General features: G+C 35.7%; 1 protein-coding gene across 1 annotated transcript in view; it reads left to right on the forward strand.

The window, feature by feature from the left end:
- Positions 1 to 21859, forward strand: part of FAT1 (FAT atypical cadherin 1) — a 101219-nt gene that overhangs the window by 61413 nt on the left and 17947 nt on the right. The window contains 11 exon segments of the mRNA XM_058420825.1: positions 5354 to 5629; positions 5844 to 6054; positions 8481 to 9400; positions 9402 to 12549; positions 13154 to 13350; positions 14683 to 14836; positions 16269 to 16502; positions 17761 to 18150; positions 19366 to 19580; positions 19981 to 20118; positions 20416 to 20559. Coding sequence (XP_058276808.1) covers positions 5354 to 5629; positions 5844 to 6054; positions 8481 to 9400; positions 9402 to 12549; positions 13154 to 13350; positions 14683 to 14836; positions 16269 to 16502; positions 17761 to 18150; positions 19366 to 19580; positions 19981 to 20118; positions 20416 to 20559 — 6027 coding nt within the window.

A 21859-nucleotide genomic window follows, 5' to 3' on the forward strand; every position in this document is an offset into this window, starting at 1 on the left:
CTTCCTTTGTGTTGTCTTCCTTTGCCCAGCTTGTGGGATAAGCACAAGTTACGCTGTTGCTGTTGGAGTCTCACTGTGGTGTATTAGATTGAGTAGTGTGGACTAGTTCAAACTCTGCAACATGATCCTGATTTTAATTGATTCTCTTATCTCCCCCACATCTGGGCCCACCCAAATGCACTAATCTGTTAAAATAACCCTCAGGACTATCCCATAAAAGATGTATTTCAGATCAGGCTTAAATTGGGGGGTTAAAAATATCGATGCAAAATCAAAACTGAAGGTGTGATTTATGGCTGCCAGTGTGTAAACTCCATTACCCACTGCTGAAATACTGATGGTAAAAGTTTAAATGCTGATGTGGTGTTGGATTCTTCTAAGAGCTGATAAACAGTTAAAATGGAGTGACAAGCAGAAGAAATTCTGAATTCTGAGTACATACCTGAGGAACAACAATACAGACCTTTTAGCCTACAAAGTAATTGCTATAAGCACTGGATAGACAGTGAACAATTTAACAGATCTTGATTAACAGCAGAGTAAGTAATTTTACATTTAATTTGGAAAAGGAAATGGCATTTGCAAGAAATTGGGGAGGGGCACAAGAAATGAAAATCTTACTGTGTAAAAGCAGTGTATTGAATTTGACTTTAAACTGGAAGGCATTTGCTGGCCTTGGGCCATTAACATCTGTAGAGCATTTGACTCTTTCAGGACTTCAGTTAAATAGCTTTTTTGAAAAATAAAGCAATAGTAGGCGTGGAGACTATTAGAATTTTGCATGAATCTAAATGCCAAATGCATGAGGCAAAGCAAGGATAAACAAATTCCAGGCCTACAGCAGTGGTGTTTGACATGATGTTAGAAATTAGTAGTGTCATGCATGGAAGGATTATGATTAAAAATAAAATAAAAATACAGAAATTAGGTAACTGAATTTTACAATTCAGTGTACGTATGTACTGAAACAGAAAAGATTATACACAGGCTATAAGTAGAGATAAATGAGTTGTTGAATTGATTTTTAGGGAAAATAAAAAAGAAATGTTCCTGTTTCTAGCTATAGTCACATGCATTCATTGGTATGTATATCAATTTTTTTCATTGAAAGTAATACTTTAGATGGTTTACAGATAATTGCAGCATTTTACCTATTTCTTTGCTATTGCAAAAGAATTAATCTTTATGCAAAGTTTATATGGATATGAGACCTTGGGAATGAAGTACAGAATAATCTTCAGTTACTGGATTTTTGCATGCATTTTTGCTTTCAATTACACTGTTCTACAGCAACATTTAGAACTGGAATGAAGTTACATTATCTCTGGATAATACAACTTTTTATTTATTAAAATTATTATAAACATGTCAGTGTAACTATTATGTAGTTATGGGACAGGAGTAGATTTTAAACTCCATAAAATCAGTGAGTGAAAAATTATATTAAGGCAATCTAAAGGAACATTATATGCACATTAAATATTGCACATTGAGTATTTTTTGTCACTGGCACATATCTCCTCTTGGAAGCAGTCAATACATCCCTATGCAAATTTAGGTTTCACCTGCCAGATTATTAATAGATTTGACGTCCTTCCTCAAAGTAATCCCGGGCTGCTTTGTTCTCTGTATAACCAGTGTGCATTGCTCTCAGTGGGATCTGTGGGCAGAGGGCAGCTGTGCAACACAGCCCTTGCATATTTTTTTGCAAAATGAGTGATGTTTCTTTAGTTCCAGAACATTTTGTTTTAAAGATCATGTAATGGACTGCTGATGTCAAACTTTTCTATGTTGTGTCCCTTTAATGTGCAACTCTTTCTAAGAGATAATATTATCATATTTCATTTCAATTGAATCTTATAGTTTCATTGAGAAATGTTCAATAGCTAGTTTTATGTTATGCTACATGTAGTTAGAATAACATAAGTTCTTCATGTGTTTTGTTCTCAGACACACTAAACCATATTTTTCTCTGTGGGTCTTTAAAACTGCACTTACAGTTATTTCTGCAAATGATTTCCATTTAACTTCAAGATCTTAACAGTTTACATGAAATTTTGGTCCTCTTACCTTTAAAAGGTAATTGCACATCTATCACCTGTCACTTAGCATCAGTAAGAATTCCTGAATTGAAAACAGGATTTCCTTAGTAAATTTATTTAATATTTATTCAATAGTTTACATTGGAAAGAGCCCCTGGAGTTCTAGTTAAAACTCCCAGTCAATGCAGAGCAAACTGCAAAGTTGATCAAGTTTTTCAGTGACTTGTCAGGTTCTAACTGCCTGGGATGACTAGGCACAACACTTCTTCCTTGGTCTTGCTTTTGTACTGGTGTTAAACAGCTCTCAAAAAAAAAAAAATTCTTATGTCTATGTGTATTTTCTCTTATTGAACTCGTGTCACCTTCTGTCCTTTCACTGTGCATCTCTGAGAAGAGTCTGGCCTCTTTCCTGCCCACCTCCTGTGGACAGACTGCTTTTCAGAACCCAGTGATTTTAATGACCTGTCATTGGATTTGTTTCATTTTGTCAAGGCCTCTCCTGTACTGCAGGGCTTAAAACTGTAATGGATCTACATTCCCACCAGTGAATGTCAAACAGAAGAGGGTAATTCCTTTCCCCTGCCCTTATTAAAGCAGCCCAGTGTGCAGGGTTAGACAAGTTAGCAAAAGGGAACCCGTCAGGTCACATTATACTTGTCCACCGGAATTTATGCAGGGGCATAATGTAATAACATCACTGTGAGAAAAATGAATCCTAGAGTATGTAGATAAAACACTTTTCACTTGAGTTTAAGATAAACTTTGGATTTTTCGTACATTTAAAATGATTGCACTAATATATGAAGTTGTGTATTTGTGGAGAAAAACTGCAGCCTGAACAACTAATATGACAAGTAATGGAATACCTGAGCTAACCATTTATAGTGACTGAGTCACTATGTTTATTTCTAAGCAGTGTTTTTATTAATAATTCATATTTAATAATGCTGTACATTTTGAGGCACTAACTCCTTATCTGTTTAGCCCAACAGTACTTTTCGGAGGATGTCTCTGTATGTGTAATTTTAATTACTTTACTAGCTAATACTAGAGTTGATGCTAAATCCTGATGCTATGATCAATGACTCATTTTTCTGTTAAGCTGGTTCATTGGATATATGGTTAGTCCTGCAGGTACTGATGTTTTTACGGTCACTACATTCCTGGCATTTAAATTAGTGGTTTGCATGGGTTTTTTTGTGGTACTCCATTCTAGAAATGTTGTTTTTCTTTATTTGTTTTGCATACTACCAGCAGCACAGGTGGCCATGTCTTCTGCTCCAAAGATTTGTTTAACAGAATTGCTCTGTAGTTTCATGCCTTCTCACTTCCAATTTTGATCTAAGTTTCTGCGTTTCCTCATTTGGGAGTGGAAATAGACGTGAACTTGAATAGCAATTTTAATTTAAATTCACTGCATTTGACACCTTATCTTTTCACTTGTTTTTTTTTTCCTAAGTCTGACCTTAATAATTTTTTGGGAGTGGAAATTTAATAAAAAAATTGGTGATGAGTTCATTTTGAAAGAGTAGTATCCATTAAAGAAGTGTTGTAATTGTATATGGTCTTTAAAACTTCCATCTATGCAAAAATGATTTTATAGTTTGATTTGCATTGAATGGTGGGGTTTTATGTTTTTTTTAAATTATTTTTTAATTGTTTATTCATCTTCATTTGGTATAATTTTTAATTTTCCTGAGCACCATTGTTGAGTGAGCAGCTGTCTTTACTCAAATGCTTTGTGAGTGTATTAGACCCTTTTGTCTTACTTCTTCCAAGAGGCGTTAAAACGTATTTTATTTATACAAAATTTAAAAAGAAACTAACAGCTGTGCTTGTGTTGCTTTATTGATCCTGTCTAATCATGAACATGTAAAAAGATCACATTTGTAATGTAATACTTCTTCTTGCTTTTCATTTTCCCGTTGAATTTGTTAGATAATGTATTTAAAAACTTGTCCTAATATGTATCCTGGGTCACATACCAGTAATATTTCTCCCCACTGAAAGTCAATATTTACTCTAACTCTTTGTTTCTTTTCTTTAATCTCTTTCTAATCCGTGACAAAACCAAACTCCTTAGTCTCCATAGCAACATCTTTCAAGGGATTTTATCAGTGTGTCAAATGATTCCGTTTTAGAGTAAGGTGTTTGTTTTGCAAAGTTGATATTTCCTCTTCCTGTAGCAAGAGGTGTGGCATTTCCTAATTGTTTGCCACCATCAGGATTCACCTAATTTAGTTTCCACTGCATGAAGTTTGGTACTTTGTCTAAATTGCATCTGTAGGCTCTACCAGTTACCAATGGAAAGCTGTAAGTGTCTTCCAAGAGCAATTTCACCCGCTTACAATATTGTAGGTACCTATTTTAAAAGCCGGTTTATATATAGCCCATAACAGATTTATACAAAGCACCTAACCTGTGGATGGATAAAAGCATGGCTGAACGTGCAGCACATAAAAGAACTTGAATTTATCTGTGTGTTGCTGGAGCTTTGCTGCCTGCTTGCCAGCTCCTTTGCGTTACTGTTACTTGTCTGATGTTATCGCTGTTGAGGGAGCAGGATGGTGGCTGGCTGTCTTACCCTTTTTATACAAAACTTTGGTGCTGTGAAAAGGAAGCAGGGGTGCAGAGATCTTGTGTGGTTCCAGTGAGCAGTATTATACAAAGATGCAATTGGAAGCATCTGATTTAATTTAACTTCAGAGAAATCGTGTTGGTGACCAGAGCTATGCTGAAATTGTGTGACATTGCTCAAGAATAGTAAGCAATACCACCTGAAATTTTCCAAATTAATGCACTTCTGTGGCAATTCCACCACTTTTATAGTCTTGCCTAGGCTTGCACGTGTGAGGGGCTGAAAGAGGACTGTTTTTATGTGAGGGCAAAGAGGAGTATTATGCATGCACTGTCTTGAAAAAACATTGCCTAAAATTGTGAACTTGCACCCCAAAACAGGATTTTTACCCACTGTAGGATCCATATTGTATATTTTCAATTTTTAATTCCAAAATTACCAAGATTTTGTTTTGTCTTGTTTTGGGCAAAAATCATTCCCTTTAAGATGTCTTATCTAAGATGTTTCTGGTTGTACAGATTTCTGGTTTGACTTTGGGGAAGGTGAGGCAGATTTGGCTTTAGTGACATTCTTCTTCCATAAAGGTCTTTGATATCTCCTCCTCCCAGCAAAATAAGATTGCCTTGAGGTGGTATTACTTCAGTATTATGGTCTGATTCTTAATGAAATATCCTCCTTTCATTTCTTTTTACCAAATCATCAATGTTTTCCCTTTCCTGTTGTATCATTTCAGGTGTACATCAAAGTTATAGACACAAATAATCACAGGCCTCAGTTTTCCGCTTCAAAATATGAAGTTGTTATACCTGAGGATACCTTACCAGAGACAGAAATTCTGCAAGTCAGTGCCACAGACAGAGATGAGAAGAATAAACTGATTTATACTATGCAGGGCAGCACTGATCCCATTAGTCTTAAAAAATTTCGTCTGGACCCTGCAACTGGCTCCCTTTTTACCTCAGAAAAACTGGATCATGAGACCATGAACCAGCATATTCTCACAATAATGGTAAGTATGCATGAGATTTCTCCTGTTGTGAATGCCAAAAAAGTTACCTTTTAATGTCAATTTAGTTTCTCCCCATAATTCAAACATTTATTTGTATGTTTAATTTTTACTCAGTCTTTGACTCTGCAACTGATTGCACCTTGAACTATTAGTAAAATCTGGTGAACTACTGAAATAACAGTGCTGTTTACTAGTGATGTGCTGACTGCTGCAGGTTCGAGACCAAGACGTTCCTGTGAAGCGCAACTACGCCAGAATCATCATTAATGTCAGTGACACAAACGATCATGCTCCGTGGTTCACCAGCCCTTCCTATGAAGGACGAGTCTATGAGTCAGCAGCTGTTGGATCAGCAGTACTGCAGGTTACAGCATTAGACAAGGACAAAGGAAAGAATGCAGAAATTGTGTACTCTATTGAATCAGGTATATTCGCTTTCTTACATTTTCAGTCCGTTGAACTCGCTGATGCTTTTTCAACTGTAAGTGTGTAAAAACATATCTCTAAAAAAGGAGGAGCAGTGCAGGTTCATCTGCCATATTCTGAGAGATGTATTGGAGATACAGTCTCAGAGTATCTAAAGAAAACTTAAAATATTCTATATCCTTTAGCTGTTTATGTTATCCTCTAGATACTTTTGGAATCTTTTAGTAGTAGGGGAATAAAAAGCCATCTTGAAATGCTCAAAAGGAGTAATTTCTTTAGAAATTACAAAATCATTCCATTCAGGTCTAAAAATTGCGTTCTATTTTGATGTTGTAAGTCTTATTTTTTGTGGCATAGGCAAAGCAAGGACTTGAATAGAGTAAGTGCTTGAGACAAGTGCTTTTGTGTATAATATAATGCAGAGGGATCTCAAAAATAACTTAAATACACATGTACCTAAATAATCCCAGCTTTCAAGGTAAAATTTCTGATAGATGCAGAAAAGAAGGGGTTGCTTTCCATACTTTCCTCTGGCTGATTTTAGTAGTGGAACTGCTGTTCTATCTTACTAAAATATTTGAGAAATTCCTTAAGAGTTGGTCAGTTTGGCATTAAGACTCCTTCCAGGTTGCAGGCCAGGAAAGAATGGCTCCTTTTTTTTAACCTCAGAGTATCTTTCTGAAGTTGCTGACAAGAATGTGATTCAAATGGTGGCAATTTTTAATACTAGAAATCAGGATGACATTGATTGAGTTCACTTAGCAGACAGAAGTGGGTTTTGGTTCAGTCCATTAAATCTGAATTAATACAAATTTGCTGTTAACAAGGTTCTGAGCTCTGTAGACACTAGTAAAAGTTATTTAAATTTCATTCCTTATGTGAAGTACTACTTTCAAGGTAGAAGATAATTTAAAATAAAAATGCCAATAACAAGCATAAGAGACTGTATATTAAAGAGAACAGCAACAGGCAAAAGGTTACTCAGTTACTCTTCCATGCAAGGTTATATGTGCGGTTTTGGGGTTTTTTTTATTTTACATAAATTGCTGTGTAAAGGATAGGAATTATCTACTATAAATATTTTCTTTTTCTTCTCCAAAGTGCTGTTTTCATATGAAAGCATACTTTAACACTGTACTAAAGCTGTGATTATGATACTCTGACAAGAATGAATGTTTCTCAGTGTCTCATAAGTTACTTAAATTACACGAGATTTTTCTGTCATTTCTAGAGACATGACATTTACTAAACAGGACACCAACGTCCATTAAATTTTTCTCTTGCCTTTCCCATTTTGTTAGTGCTTATTTTATGAATGCCAAACAATGGCAAGAAAAAAATGAGTGTGCCTGCAGTCTGGAATGAAGTAACATGCCGTTCTCTTCCTTTCTTCTAGCTTTTTGTAGGAGTAAATGTAAGACCTGTAAGGTTTATTTTACAGGATTGTGATCTACTGGGAGGTTAAATCATTATAATTGGTATTCTAAGCAAATGGAAGGAACATTCCTTAAATGCTTGTAATGGCTGCTTAGATTTGTAATGGGATATTCTAAGAATGCCACTGTGTTTGGAGTCTCTTCTAAAAAACCCAAAAATACCCAACAGCAACAACAACAAAAAGAAAACAGTAAAAAAAACAAACAAAACACAGAATCTCTTTCTTGCCTACTTGTGTGCAGAACTCAGAAATTTTTAATGATTTTGTTTTTATGCTGAGATCATGGCTTTAGTAATATTTTTTTTTTAGGTAAGTAAAATGTTAAATCTTTGCATATTTAATACGTGAGCAGAGTCTTGTATGCAGTGTAGTTCATCTGTATATTTCAAAATTTGAAGCAAACAAGTGTTTATATTAAATGGCAGCTGCTTCTTTTCAGCAGGCATTATTTTTCTTCTAATACTATCACAGGGAATAGCTTGTCTATGTATCAATAGGAAGTTGAGAGAGGTAACTATTTGTCCAGTTCAAAAAGTTTAGTTTTGAAGGAGTGATAGAAGCAATACTTGCACAAACAATTAAGATTCACAAGGGTTTGTTACAACCCTTATTTTTTCTTGTCCAAAACATCCCAGTTGTTTTAAATTATAAAATGTGACTTCTATTCCACTAGTGTTAACTTCTGAATATAAGTTCCTTTCAGCTACAGTCGATATTTAAGTTTGCTAAAAGAAAGATGTTGCATTTATTTTCAAGGCTTGGATGGCTTTGCTAACTATATTTTTTGCAGTATTTCCACAAGTAAAGTTAGAATTACTGCCAACTCTTGGTTACAGAAAGCTTTCCAGACAGGCTTATCAAGCAAAAAAACTAAGAAACTTTCATAGTCTCTGTGTTCCATCTGTCTCTTTAAGTATAGAGCTAAATAAGCAGTCATCCCTTAAATTCTGTATACCTCTTTCTTAATTGCTTTTTCTTTCTTCACAGGGAATATTGGAAATTCCTTCCTTATTGATCCCATTTTGGGTATGATTAAAATTGCGAAGGAATTAGATCGTAGTAACCAGGAAGAGTACAACCTGATGGTAAAAGCTACAGATAAAGGACATCCTCCAATGAGTGAAGTGACCTCTGTGCACATATTTGTTACAGTTTCTGATAATGCCTCACCAAAATTCACAGCCAAAGAATATTCTACAGAAATCAGTGAAAGTGCCAATGTTGGCAGTTATGTTGGAATGGTTACAGCATACAGTCAGTCTTCTGTAGTTTATGAAATAAAAGATGGTAATACAGATGATGCCTTTGCTATCAACCCCAACTCAGGTGTCATCATTACTCAGAAGATACTTGATTTTGAAACTTTGCCTTTTTATGCTCTAACTGTGCAAGGAACAAACATGGCTGGCTTGTCCAGTAATGCAACAGTTTTGGTACATCTTCGGGATGAGAATGACAATGCACCAGTTTTTATGCAGGCTGAATATACAGGACTCATCAGTGAATCAGCTTCAATTAACAGTGTGGTTTTGACTGACAAGAATATCCCATTAGTAATTCGAGCTACAGATGCTGATAAAGAATCTAATGCTTTGCTTGTTTATCAAATTGTTGAACCATCTGTCCGCCAGTATTTTGCAATTGATTCTAGCACTGGTGCCATTCGGACAGTAATGAGTCTGGACTATGAGGAGACAAATATTTTCCACTTTTCAGTGCAAGTACGTGATACAGGGATACCACGTCTGTATGCGGAATATGCAGCTAATGTTACTATTTATGTGATTGACATCAATGATTGCCCTCCTGTGTTTTCAAGAGAGCTGTATGAGACATCCGTTCTGGTTCCAACTTATAAAGGCGTGAAAGTCATCAGCGTAAATGCCACTGATGCAGATTCAGGCATTTTTTTCCCAATTAATTTATTCCATTATTGAAGGCAACATTGGAGAAAAATTTTCAATAAACCCTAAGACTGGAGATATAACCGTACAAAACACAACTCAGTTAAGAAGCAGATACGAATTGACAGTTAGAGCATCTGATGGCAGGTTTGCAAGCACTGCATCTCTAAAAATTAATGTGAAAGAAAGCAAAGCAAGCCAGCTGAAGTTCACACAGAGTTCTTACTCTGCAACAGTGCAGGAGAATTCCACAGAGGCAAAAACAATAACTGTTGTTACTGCTATAGGGAATCAAATAAATAAGCCTTTGTTTTACCGTATTCTAAATCCAGACAGCAGATTTAAAATAAGCCAGACTTCAGGAGTCCTTTCAACAACGGGAATACCATTTGATCGTGAACAGCAAGAATCTTTTGATGTAGTTGTGGAAGTGACAGAAGAAAATAAACCGTCAGTTGTTGCACACATTGTCGTTAAAGTCACAGTAGAAGATGTAAATGATAATGCTCCATTTTTTGTCAATCTTCCATATTATGCTGTTGTTAAAGTAGACTCTGAAGCAGGCCATGTTATTCAACATGTGACGGCAGTAGATAAAGATACAGGCAAAAATGGAGAGGTGCATTACTATCTCAAAGAACATCATGAACATTTCCAAATTGATCCCTCTGGTGAAATCTCCCTGAAGAAGAAATTTGAACCAGACACGCTAAATAAGGAATATCTGGTAACAGTAGTGGCAAAAGATGGAGGAGACCCTGCATTTTCAGCTGAAGTTAGAGTCCCAATTACAGTTATGAATAAAGCTATGCCAGTGTTTGAAAAGCCTTTCTACAGTGCAGAGATACCAGAAAACATTCAGCTCCACAGTCCTGTAGTACATGTACAAGCAAACAGCCCTGAAGGACTCAAGGTGTTTTACAGCATCACAGGTGGAGATTCTTTCAATCAGTTCACTATCAACTTCAACACTGGAGTTATAAATGTTGTTGCTCCTCTTGACTTTGAGTCTCATCCAGCCTATAAACTGAGTGTCCGAGCAACTGACTCCCTAAATGGGGCTCATGCTGATGTGTTTGTAGACATAATAGTGGAAGACATAAATGATAATCCTCCTGTGTTTACAGAGCAGTCTTACATTGCAACACTTTCTGAAGCATCTGTTGTTGGAACATCTGTTGCACAAGTGAGCGCTACAGATGCCGATTCTGGAACCAACAGGGGAATTTCCTATCACTTGGTTGAGGATAATACTGAAAGTCATGACTATTTTAACATAGATAGCAGCACTGGACTCATTCTTACAGCAAGAACTTTGGACTATGAACAAATTAAGCAACACAAGTTACTAATAAGGGCCATAGATGGTGGCATGCTGCCCTTGAGCAGTGACACTGTTGTAACTGTGGATGTAACTGATCTCAATGATAACCCCCCTCTTTTTAGCCAATTGCTTTATGAAGCCAAAATTAGTGAACTGGCTCCACGAGGACATTTTGTGACATGTGTGCAAGCCTCAGATGCAGATAGTTCAGATGTCGACAAGCTGGAGTACTCCATTCTGACAGGCAATGATCAGAAGAATTTTGTGATTAATAGTAAAACTGGCATGATCACCATCTCAAACCTACGCAGACAGACGCTGAAGTCACATTATAATCTTAATGTGTCGGTTTCTGATGGCGTCTTCAGAAGCTCAGCCCAAGTCCATATAACTGTATTCAGTGCCAACATGCACTGTCCTGTTTTCAGCCAGAATGAGTATGAGGTTGAACTAGCTGAAAATGCTCCATTGCACACTTTGGTTACTGAAGTTAAAGCAACAGATGAAGACTCTGGTACATATGGCCGTATCACTTACCACATTGTAAATGACTTTGCCAAAGACAGATTTTATACAAATGAGAGAGGGCAGATATTTACCTCTGAAAAACTTGACCGTGAAACACAAGCAGAAAAAGTAATTGCCATTAGTTTAATGGCCAAAGATTCAGGAGGGAAAGTTGCTTTCTGTACTGTTAATGTAATACTTACAGATGACAATGATAATGCTCCTCAATTCCGAGCAACTGAGTATGAAGTAAATATTGGGTCTGATGTTCCACGGGGTACTTCGGTCATAAAAGTCTGGGCATCTGATGCTGATGAAGGTACAAATGCAGACATCACATATTCTATTGAAGCAGAGTCTGAAAATGTAGAAGAGAATTTAGAAATCGATTCATTGTCTGGTGTAATTACTACAAAAGAAAGCTTAATTGGTTTGGAAAATGAGTTTCTGACTTTCCTTGTTAGAGCAATTGATGGTGGATCCCCCCAAAAAGAGTCAGTTGTTCCTATCTATGCTAGAATACTCCCGCCGGAAGTGCCTCCTCCAAAATTTTCAGAACCATTTTATTCCTATACTGTTTCTGAGGACATTCCAATTGGCACTGTGATAGATGTTATCAAAGCAGATCATAATCAGACTTTAGTATATAATCTGATTAAAGGGAACACTCCTGAGAGCAACAGAGATGACTTTTTTGTGATTGACCGACAGACTGGAGAGTTGAAACTTGAGAAGAATCTTGATCATGAAACGACTAAGTGGTACCAGTTCTCAGTTCAAGCACAGTATGCAAGTGAAGATTATAATGTTGTTTCCTCAGTAGAGGTAAGCATTCAAGTAAAAGATGCAAATGATAACAAACCTATTTTGGAGTCCAACCCATATGAAGCATTCATCGTAGAAAACACACCAGCTGGAGCAAGAGTCATACAGGTTAAAGCAACTGACTTAGATTCAGGACTCAATGGGCAGGTTACTTACAGCTTGGATCCTTCTCAAGAGCTAGACATCATGGATTCTTTTGCCATAAACATGGAAACTGGCTGGATTACCACTCTGAAAGAACTCGATCATGAGAAACAAGACAAATACAAAATCACAGTGGTCGCATCTGACCGGGGTGAAAAAATTCAGTTGTCTTCTACTGCTGTGGTTGAAGTCACTGTCACAGATGTGAATGACAATCCTCCACGGTTTACTGCAGAGATATATAAAGGAACAGTCAGTGAGGATGACCCTCCTGGTGGGGTAATTGCAATCCTGAGTACAACAGATGCTGATACAGAAGAAACCAATAGACAAGTCTTTTATTATATCACAGGTAAATCTTTTTGGGTAATGTCAGAATAAGCATTTGGGTGGTGCTGGAATGATGGGAGATACAATTTAATTTTTGAAAAGATTGGGAAGTGTTTGAAACCATAGAGCTTCAAAGACTGAATGTGCGTGTCTTAATATGAATATTAAAAACTTCAGTGGAAAAATGAGTTTTAGTTGGCTGTGTTTCATGTGTGCCTTCCTTAAAATGCCTTTCTCTGTCTATTACTTACATGTTGAATTTAATTTTAAAAACTATGCGGAGATTAGTGATGTAGTTAAAGAAGAAAGGAAAGAAATTTCACAAAATAATAGGCTGTTAATTTCCAGTAGAGTATTGGTTATATTTAGCATATGTCATTATATGATGTTTTCTGTAATGCTATATGAATTTCTACATTAATTTTCATGGATTCTGTTGGCCACAGTTGAATTGGTTGTGTGAGCATATACTGTTAATTTCTACCTGGGAAATGAAGCAGTTTCCTCATAAAGCTAGAAAATGGCTGCTTATTTGCCTTTTTTTTTTTTTTAGCTATACCTGAATTTTGATAGAGTAATAATAGAAATCTCCCATCTTTAAATAATTATTTCTTTTTGTATTTCAGGAGGTGATCCTTTGGGACAGTTTGCTATTGAAAATATACAGAATGAATGGAAGGTCTATGTCAAAAAGCCTCTGGACAGGGAAGAAAAGGATAATTATCTTCTAAATATTACAGCCACTGATGGGACCTTTGCAGCCAAAGCTGTGGTGGAGGTTAAAGTCCTAGATGCTAATGATAACAGCCCTGTTTGTGAAAAGGTAGGCAGAGTCTTGTATCTTCCATTACCAGCTGCTTTCATACATAATGTTTACATTTTCTCTGAAATTGTTTCTCAGAAGAATGAAAAATAGCAATTCCTTTTAAACCAGTAAAATAATTTGGACTATTAAGATAGAATGCTGTCAAATAAAAGATACTTCACAGACAGATTTTTTAAAAATCCAAAGACAATTCATTGACACTCAGTGGGTGCTTGAGAGATATAAGGAGAATTGTAGTAAATTTCTCCTATGTTACTTCTTTTCCAAAATAAGTCTTTTAAGCTGCAGCCATCATCGTTTATATGCTCTATTTTATAAAAATAAAGAAATAAAGTTTTAAAGAAAGATTAATTGCATTGCTTAGTTGAAATATGTGTGTATTTCCTGGCGTAAAAGAACTGAAAAGAGTGGAACATTACCCTGCAATTGCAGTCAACAGCACCAAAAATCTCTAAGCCACAAATGTTTTCTTGTTACAAAGCTGTCTACCATACCAGATTTTATAGTCTGCAAAAACGGACATGAAAAATAAGGAATAGATAAAACTCAGGAAGATAGTCCCTAAAAGATGTGTTATGGCCTCTTTTGGAACTTCCAGAGTTGAACACAGGTTTGATATTACCAGGTTGAAATCTTCCCTTGTACTAGGAAAAACAAGTATACAGTGAACATAGGATTATTTTTCTTAGTTAATGTTTATGTTGGTTACTTCTGTGTAAATGGTTGCAGTTATACACACTGACAAGTCAGTATTTTCATCTTTTTTTCCGTTTATTTTCCCCTTTGTTAATTTTGGTGTTACAAGGCTCAGTGCTTCTAATGTGATGCACATTCCTGACATGGTTGAGCTATGAGAGTGCTTAGTGCCATAAAATTCGGAATCCTTTTTCTTATTTTTAATTTAATCTAGAATCTTTTGTGTCATTAAAATGGTAGCTATCAATTTCTTGTAGATTGAGGCAGACCTAGAAAAAATGATCCACCAAAAGACATAAAAATTAAATTAGCAAAAAATTATAACTCCTGTTTTGGGAACACATTTCATTATCAGTTACAAGTGTCTTGAGTTCTGAGCAATGCAGTGATGTTCAAAATTCCTTATAGTTTTAGTATTAAATACCTTTTTGAATAATCTAATAAATGTGAAGTAATTAATTAGAAAACTGTAAGTTCTCTTAATTTTCAGTTATTCCATCCTCTGGTTCACATTGTATGTTACCAAACATTCAAAGAATATTATTTTCTCTATTGTTCCTTCTTCCCCTCCCCTTTCCAAGCGCTGCTTACTTCATATATTCAGTTTTTCAATGTAACTTTGAAATCTTGCAGACTTTATATGCTGATTCAGTTCCTGAAGATGCCCTTCCTGGCAAACTGATAATGCAGGTGTCTGCCACAGATGCAGATATTCGTTCCAATGCAGAAATTACTTATACACTGCATGGCACAGGAGCAGAAAAATTCAGACTCACTCCAGACACAGGTAATATAATACTTTCTACACTATACAAGATTCCAGTCACCTCATTTTATAAAATATTTTGCTATTACATTAAGACATAAATGTCAGTTACTAAAACTTTTCCACTAAGGGTTGGTTTATTGTACAGTGGTTTAAAATGTGAGTTTCTACTACACAATTACTAATAATATATTGAATAAAATCAGGCAAAAGGCAAGTATTTTACTATATGAGGATCTAAACAGCATAATTGTCCTGAAGCCAGAAACTTCTATGCTGAAGTGACTGGAATAAAAGCATGCCATTAATTTTGCTCTTTTTTATATTCACTGTAGTAGCAGCAATAGTGGTTTGTAACTGAACATATCTTCATTCAGCTTCTTTTTGCCATCTTTTGTTTTGGAGAATTAAATGGGATGAGGTTTGATGGAGCAACAAATATCCACTCCATAGCAAACACCAGAAGTGCCCCCAGTTTACTGGAATGAGCTTAACTCAGAAATATGAATGAAATTATCTTTTTACTCATTTCACTTTGGTCTTCGTGACATTTGTGTGTTTTGTATTATAGTATAGGTCACAGTTGTTGCCAAAATCCTGTACTTGCAGGCTGCAGTAGACAAGCAGTAGGAAGGTAGACAGTGTAGAAAAAATGATGAATAAGATGAATACAAAAATGTAATGCAAGTGGAAGAGATTAGAAAACTTTTCAGTGACAGAATAAATGAGAAGGACCTTACTTCATGGGTTTGGGGAGTGTTTTCAACTTTGAATGTCACCTATGTTATGTGCTACTGTGTTGTTACATAAATTGAGGATTGGCAGGGCTAGAAGACTCAGAAAAAATGTTTCATAATAATTTTTGAACTGTTTATAAGGAGACAATAACTACACATAGTGATAGCCTCTCATGTTTTCTGTCACTTTAGAAAGTATGTGTTAGAGTTCTAGAGGTTTGTCTGTAGTAGCAGTTAAGACCTCATAGTGAATAGTTGTTTTTATTCATGGAATGTTAGAGGAGGAAATACCAGTAGCTACGGAAGGAATACAGCTACATAGCCCAGAAAAACCAGACATGGATTTAACCTTGCCTTTTTTTAAAGCCAGAGTTCTAATATTTTAATTTTCTTTGCAAAAAGACACTTGGATTTTTGCCTGTGTACATATTCTCTCTCTGCACTATCAGAGAGTTTAGCTAATTTCTGTTTCAAGTGGATTAGAAAGAAAAATAAAGGGTTTTAGTTCTTAATCATTTCAAGCTGAAAAGGCAGGTCACTTACATGCTTTGCCCAAAGTGGAGTTCATTAATACGGTACGGCTGTTGACTTAGCCACTGATTAAATTACTGTAAACAAGAAAATTGTTGTTTAGCTTTTCTGATTTTAGGAGAAAACATGTTAGGGGTACTTAAGCCTTGCAACTTACATCAGCTTACATGTTATGCTGTTTGTAGGTGAACTGAAAACATTAATGGCACTTGATCGTGAGCAGCAAGCAGTTTATCATCTTCTCGTGAAAGCCACAGATGGAGGAGGAAGATTCTGCCAAGCTAACGTTATCCTAACTCTGGAAGATGTGAATGATAATGCCCCAGAGTTTACAACTGATACTTACTCCATTACAGTATTTGAAAACACAGAGCCTAAAACACTTTTGACAAGAGTGCAGGCAGCAGATGCAGATGCAGGTATACATTCTTTGACTGATACTTTTGTCATGTTCTCATACTTATTATTTCTTTAGTTTTATCCTGAGAAGTGTCAGCTGTTTCAGTAGAGCTGACAAATGTTCAATACCATTTGGGATTAGACTCCTGAAAGATATATTTTGGTCTACTAAATCATTTAACACCTGACTTCCATGCGTGAGTAGCTTGGAAGACATCCCTATATTGTCTTTGCAAAAAAAGAAGAGAGAGGGAAGAGACAAAATGTATATTTTTAGTATCATAAGGTATTAATGTTATGATTGATTAGGTTCATCCTTTTACTCCTGATGCAAGTAATAGGACTATCAAGCCATGTCTGTTCATGTAAATGGGCATTCATGGATTTTTGAATTTGTGCTTCTCAGGCCAGCTATTGATGAACATACCATCAAGAAAACCCTGGTTAGCTGTAGCTTTATGTATATGCTGTTAAGGTTTTTACTGTCTCTTTGGCTTCATTGTTCAGTTACAAATATTTAAGTGACCGTGAACTGAAAATGACATTAGAAAGAGTTTGTTCATAGGCTTTGTTGTAAGGAACACAACAGCAGGCAGTATTTTTAAAAGTGTATGATTTTCACGTCTCATCAGTTTCTTAATCAAATAGTATTAAGGAATCTAATATCCTAAATCAGTATCCTAAAACTACTGACCTGCTTTGTGCTATGATAAAGCTAGGTTGCTCATTTGGAAGGTAACAGACAGGTGATTTCATACTTCACTGGTCTTTGAGGCTCAGGCAGACCAAAATACTTGCCCCTAAAATCTATAAGGTTTTTGTTTGTTTTATAAAGGAGTGTTGCTAGAAATTATATTAATTTTGGGGCGTGATTCTTAAGTACTGGTGCTGGTTTTGAGTCTAGTTATTTGATGCAACCTAACTCTCCCGTATCCTCTTTTGTTATTATAAGCTTGCTAAGCAGATTCTGTTGTTCTAAAGTTATAATTACATTTATATTAAAAATTGTTTCATATTAATTAGTGCTGTAACTGAAGCAGAGTCATGGTTCGTGTTTTCTGTATGGCAGAAAATCAGTGCAGTGAAATGTTAGCTTAATTTTTTTGTTGAAGTAATTCTGCCCTTCACAAGAGACTTTAACTCTTTCTGAAATTTATTTTTAGCATGAATGATTATATTTAGCATGCATGTCTTATTTCCATAGCTATCAGATGGGTTATTCTGTTGTTATATATTTTAAGGGATGCTTCATACTTGAAATTTGTTTTTAAAATGCAGGGTTGAACCGTAAAATCCGTTATGCACTGGTGAATTCTGCAGAGGGGCAGTTCTCCATTGATGAATTCTCTGGGATCATTCGTTTGGAGAAGCCTTTGGATCGGGAAATGCAAGCTGTGTACACATTAACTTTGAAGGCTACAGATGAAGGCTTACCTAGAAGACTGTCTTCAACGAGTAGTCTTATAGTTTCTGTTTTGGATATTAATGATAATCCACCCGTATTTGAGCATAGGGAATATAGTGCAAGTGTATCAGAGGACATTTTGGTTGGAACTGAAGTTCTCCAAATCTATGCTGCAAGCAGAGACATTGAAGCCAATGCTGAAATCACGTACTCAATAGTCAGTGGGAACGAACATGGAAAATTCAGCATCGATTCAACAACAGGTAACAATTTACAGCTGTGAATATACTTTAGGCCAAGCAAACATGATGCCATACTGACTTCCTCCATAGTCAACCAGGTTATGTATAATTTACATGCATCATCCTGGCTGTAAAGTTGTTGCTGCTGTCTTTTCACCCATTTTGGCAGCATGCTTACTAGAGGAGTGCAGTAAAATGTAGAATAGAAACTTTATTTGTTGCTTCTATTTAATGGATTATTACTTGGATTAGATTCATTGAGCTGACAAGAGTAAGGATTTCCTAACTGGAAATTCCCCACTCTGGGGGCAGGCAGGTGGAAAGACATAGATTTGTAATGAGAAACATAGTAGTCTTTCCACAAAAAGTATATAATCAGAAAGAATGGCCAGGCTTGGCAAAAGAAGGATTAGAAATAAAATGGATTGGGAAGACTAGTCATTGGTCCACAAAGGCAGTACTCCTAGAGAAGTTTGATATGGCATTAAAGGGAGCTTGGAATAGAAATATTATGTTCAGCATGACAGTGGAGATTTTAGGCTTGTATGATGGCCAGATTTAGTCTCAGGGACTATTTAAGTTATGTTAAGAATTTTTCGCTATTAAAGACAATTCTATGTTAAAAATCAATGAACACCTCAATTTTAATTTTGTTTACTTATATAGTTCTTTTTTTAGAGCTAGTTTCTGGTAAAGTTGGTTGGGTTTGGGGTTGTTTTGCTATTTTTTTTTAAATAAGAATTCTACCCAAAAATTAATTCTTATTGACGGTAAGTAGTTAGTTAAATAGTTTAGTAGTTAATTGTACTAGGGTAGTGGCAATTACAATTTTGCTTTTTCCTGTGGACATACTGCTACTAAGGTACATAAGTACTTTGCCAGCTAAATTTCTCATATTTGAAAGGAGTAAAACGGTTCCAGAAAAGCTTATCCAGCAAATCAGTGCATATGCTAGGGGCTGCACTGTCTTAACCAGTCGGTTAAAAACTCCCATTACAAAATGTAAGCCACGTTGTTTTAAACTGTGAATCTTTTGTGGTAATGGCAGGAACTTTGCATCCTTTTACTTACATGAGTAAAGCAAAATCATTTCACTGGGTAGCTCTAGCTTTACAGTGACAAATCAAACCCTGAAGAAGCTGAGTATTTGTCAGGTCAAAGTAAAAAGTTGCAACACATACTACAGCAGCAGCAGAGTTTATATGAGGCTTTTTTTTTTTTTTTTTCTTTCCCTAGGGGCCATTTTTATCATTGAGAGTTTGGATTATGAAAGCTCTCATGAATACTACTTAACAGTGGAAGCCACAGATGGAGGCACGCCTTCATTAAGTGATGTTGTAACAGTGAATATTAATGTCACGGATATCAATGACAATTCTCCAGTGTTTAGCCAAGACACTTACACTGCAGTAATCAGTGAAGATGCTATGCTTGAACAATCAGTTATCACAGTACGTATTGGGTTTTTTTACTTTGAAATACTCTGTCATGATGATCATGCTTTCAGTCTCAAAGGATTAAGTGTTGAAGGTGAACATCAGTGAATAGATGTTTGCCACTGAGTGAATTAAAAATTTACTTTGAAAAAGTTTCAGAAGTAGAAACTTAAGATGCTGTGGGAAAGTAGATAATATTTTGTCAAATGTTTATGTTCTCCTCATGAGACCATGACTTAACTTTCAGAAGAAATTCAGGAAATTAAGTGATTTTGATATACTCTATTGAGATGGCATTTCTTGTATGAACTATGAGATTTGTTAGACCAAAAGAGCTCATCTTCAGGATGAGTGTATCTGGAAGGTGCTAGAGTCTATTTCAACCTGTTTTAAATGAGACTGTAATGTCCCTTAGGTTATGGCAGATGATGCTGATGGACCTTCCAACAACCACATTCGCTACACAATTATAGATGGCAATCAAGGAAATCCTTTTACAATTGACCCTACCAGAGGTGAAATAAAAGTGACTAAGCTTCTAGACAGAGAAAAGGTGAGTTTTCTGTGGTTTTAGGGCAGCTGGGATTAATTTACCTATACATAATTGATGACCACCATTTTCTTACTCTATTTGTAAATTACCATTTCATGTTGCAAAATTAATATAACTGTAATAAAGTGCAAGCAACTGTTTATATCAGTACTTTTGGGAGAAAGAGAAAGGATTAAATATGTGAAGGAAAGCTTTACTGGGGGTTGTGCTAAAATAATTTTTCCATAAAACAAAAGCTGACTTTGATCCTTGTTTCCTCTTCAGTAAATGTTTTAATTTTTTTAATTACTTTTTTAGATTTCAGGATATACCTTGACAGTTCAAGCTTCAGATAATGGAAGCCCACCTAAGCTTAATACAACTACAGTTAACATTGATGTTTCTGATGTAAATGATAATCCTCCTGTGTTCTCAAAAGGAAACTATAGTGTTATCATCCAGGTAAATACAACTAGTGAAGTAGTTAAATAAATAATGTTAGTGGACTGTGAATTTGTGACTTGAATTTTTCTGTATTTTTAATTATTTAAGGTCACCAGTGAGACTACGTATCAAATAAGTGTTGAGGGTTATAAAATTTCTATTTGCATGTTGTGTAAACACTTACATTGCAAGTTGTCAGAATCACAGAATGGGTGAGGTTGGAAGGGACCACAGTGGTCTGGTCCAATCTCCTGCTAAAGCAGGCTCATCCTAGAGCACATGGCACAGGATTGAGTCCAAATATTTTTGAATATTTACAGTGAGGGAGACTGCAATAACATGTCTCTGGATTCTTTTTCAGATTCCTTGTGTGTGTACATATATATATATACATATATATATTATACATTCCATTTACACATAGAACAATATTAGAATCATTCAGAAATGCTAAAATACATAAAAATTGTGTTATTTCTTTTTAGAGTTACTACTTAGAAGAAGATCCTTTAGGTACGTGTTACTGTGAAGCTAGTGTTCTACACCATGGCAGATTGGTTAAGCCTTAGTTCCCATTGGCCTCCTCTGGGATCAGCAGCAGTTAGAACAAGAGTGGAATTTCACATGGCTCCATACCAATCCTTTCACTAATTTTATGCCATAGGATGGTAGCAGTAGGCCACATTCTCAAGTGTCTGGCATGTACTTGCCTGGTTCAGAAAACTGCTAAACCAAGGACAGCAGAGTCAGTGTCTCTACTTCTTGTCTTCCTAAATCCAGTAGAAAATAAATGGAAGTCAGCAAAGGATTTGCATTAAAACCTTTGTAGACTAGTAATGTAACTGAGCTCAGTCCCTTGTGTCCTTCACCTCTTCCTGTCTTGGTGCAGTAGATCAGTGAGGATCAGACAATGTTGCCTGATGCACTGTGCGATCCTAACGTACCACTTGTGTTTGAGACAAGTATGCATCATTTTTAAAGGCAGCTTTCTGAAACAGGGCAAAGTGAATATATACAGTGTACACACAGTATGCAAGATGTCCTGGATCTTATTTAAAAAAAAAAAAAAAAACAACCAACCAAAACAAAACCAAAACAAAACATAACAAAAAAAAAAAAAAAAAACAAAAAAAAACAAAAAAAACAAAAAAAAAAACCACCCCACCACAAACCAAAACAACAGATTCATGTTTGTGTGCTGTCAAATGTATCTTCTTTTCCCCAATTACAGTCTTTCTTGAAATAAATGTTAATTAATATCTCTCTTAAACTTCAGACTGGGTACCCAATGTCTGTATTATTTCCCTTACTTAATTAA

This window comes from Hirundo rustica, chromosome 5 (genome assembly GCF_015227805.2).
Source record: "Hirundo rustica isolate bHirRus1 chromosome 5, bHirRus1.pri.v3, whole genome shotgun sequence".
Classification (NCBI taxonomy): domain Eukaryota; kingdom Metazoa; phylum Chordata; class Aves; order Passeriformes; family Hirundinidae; genus Hirundo; species Hirundo rustica.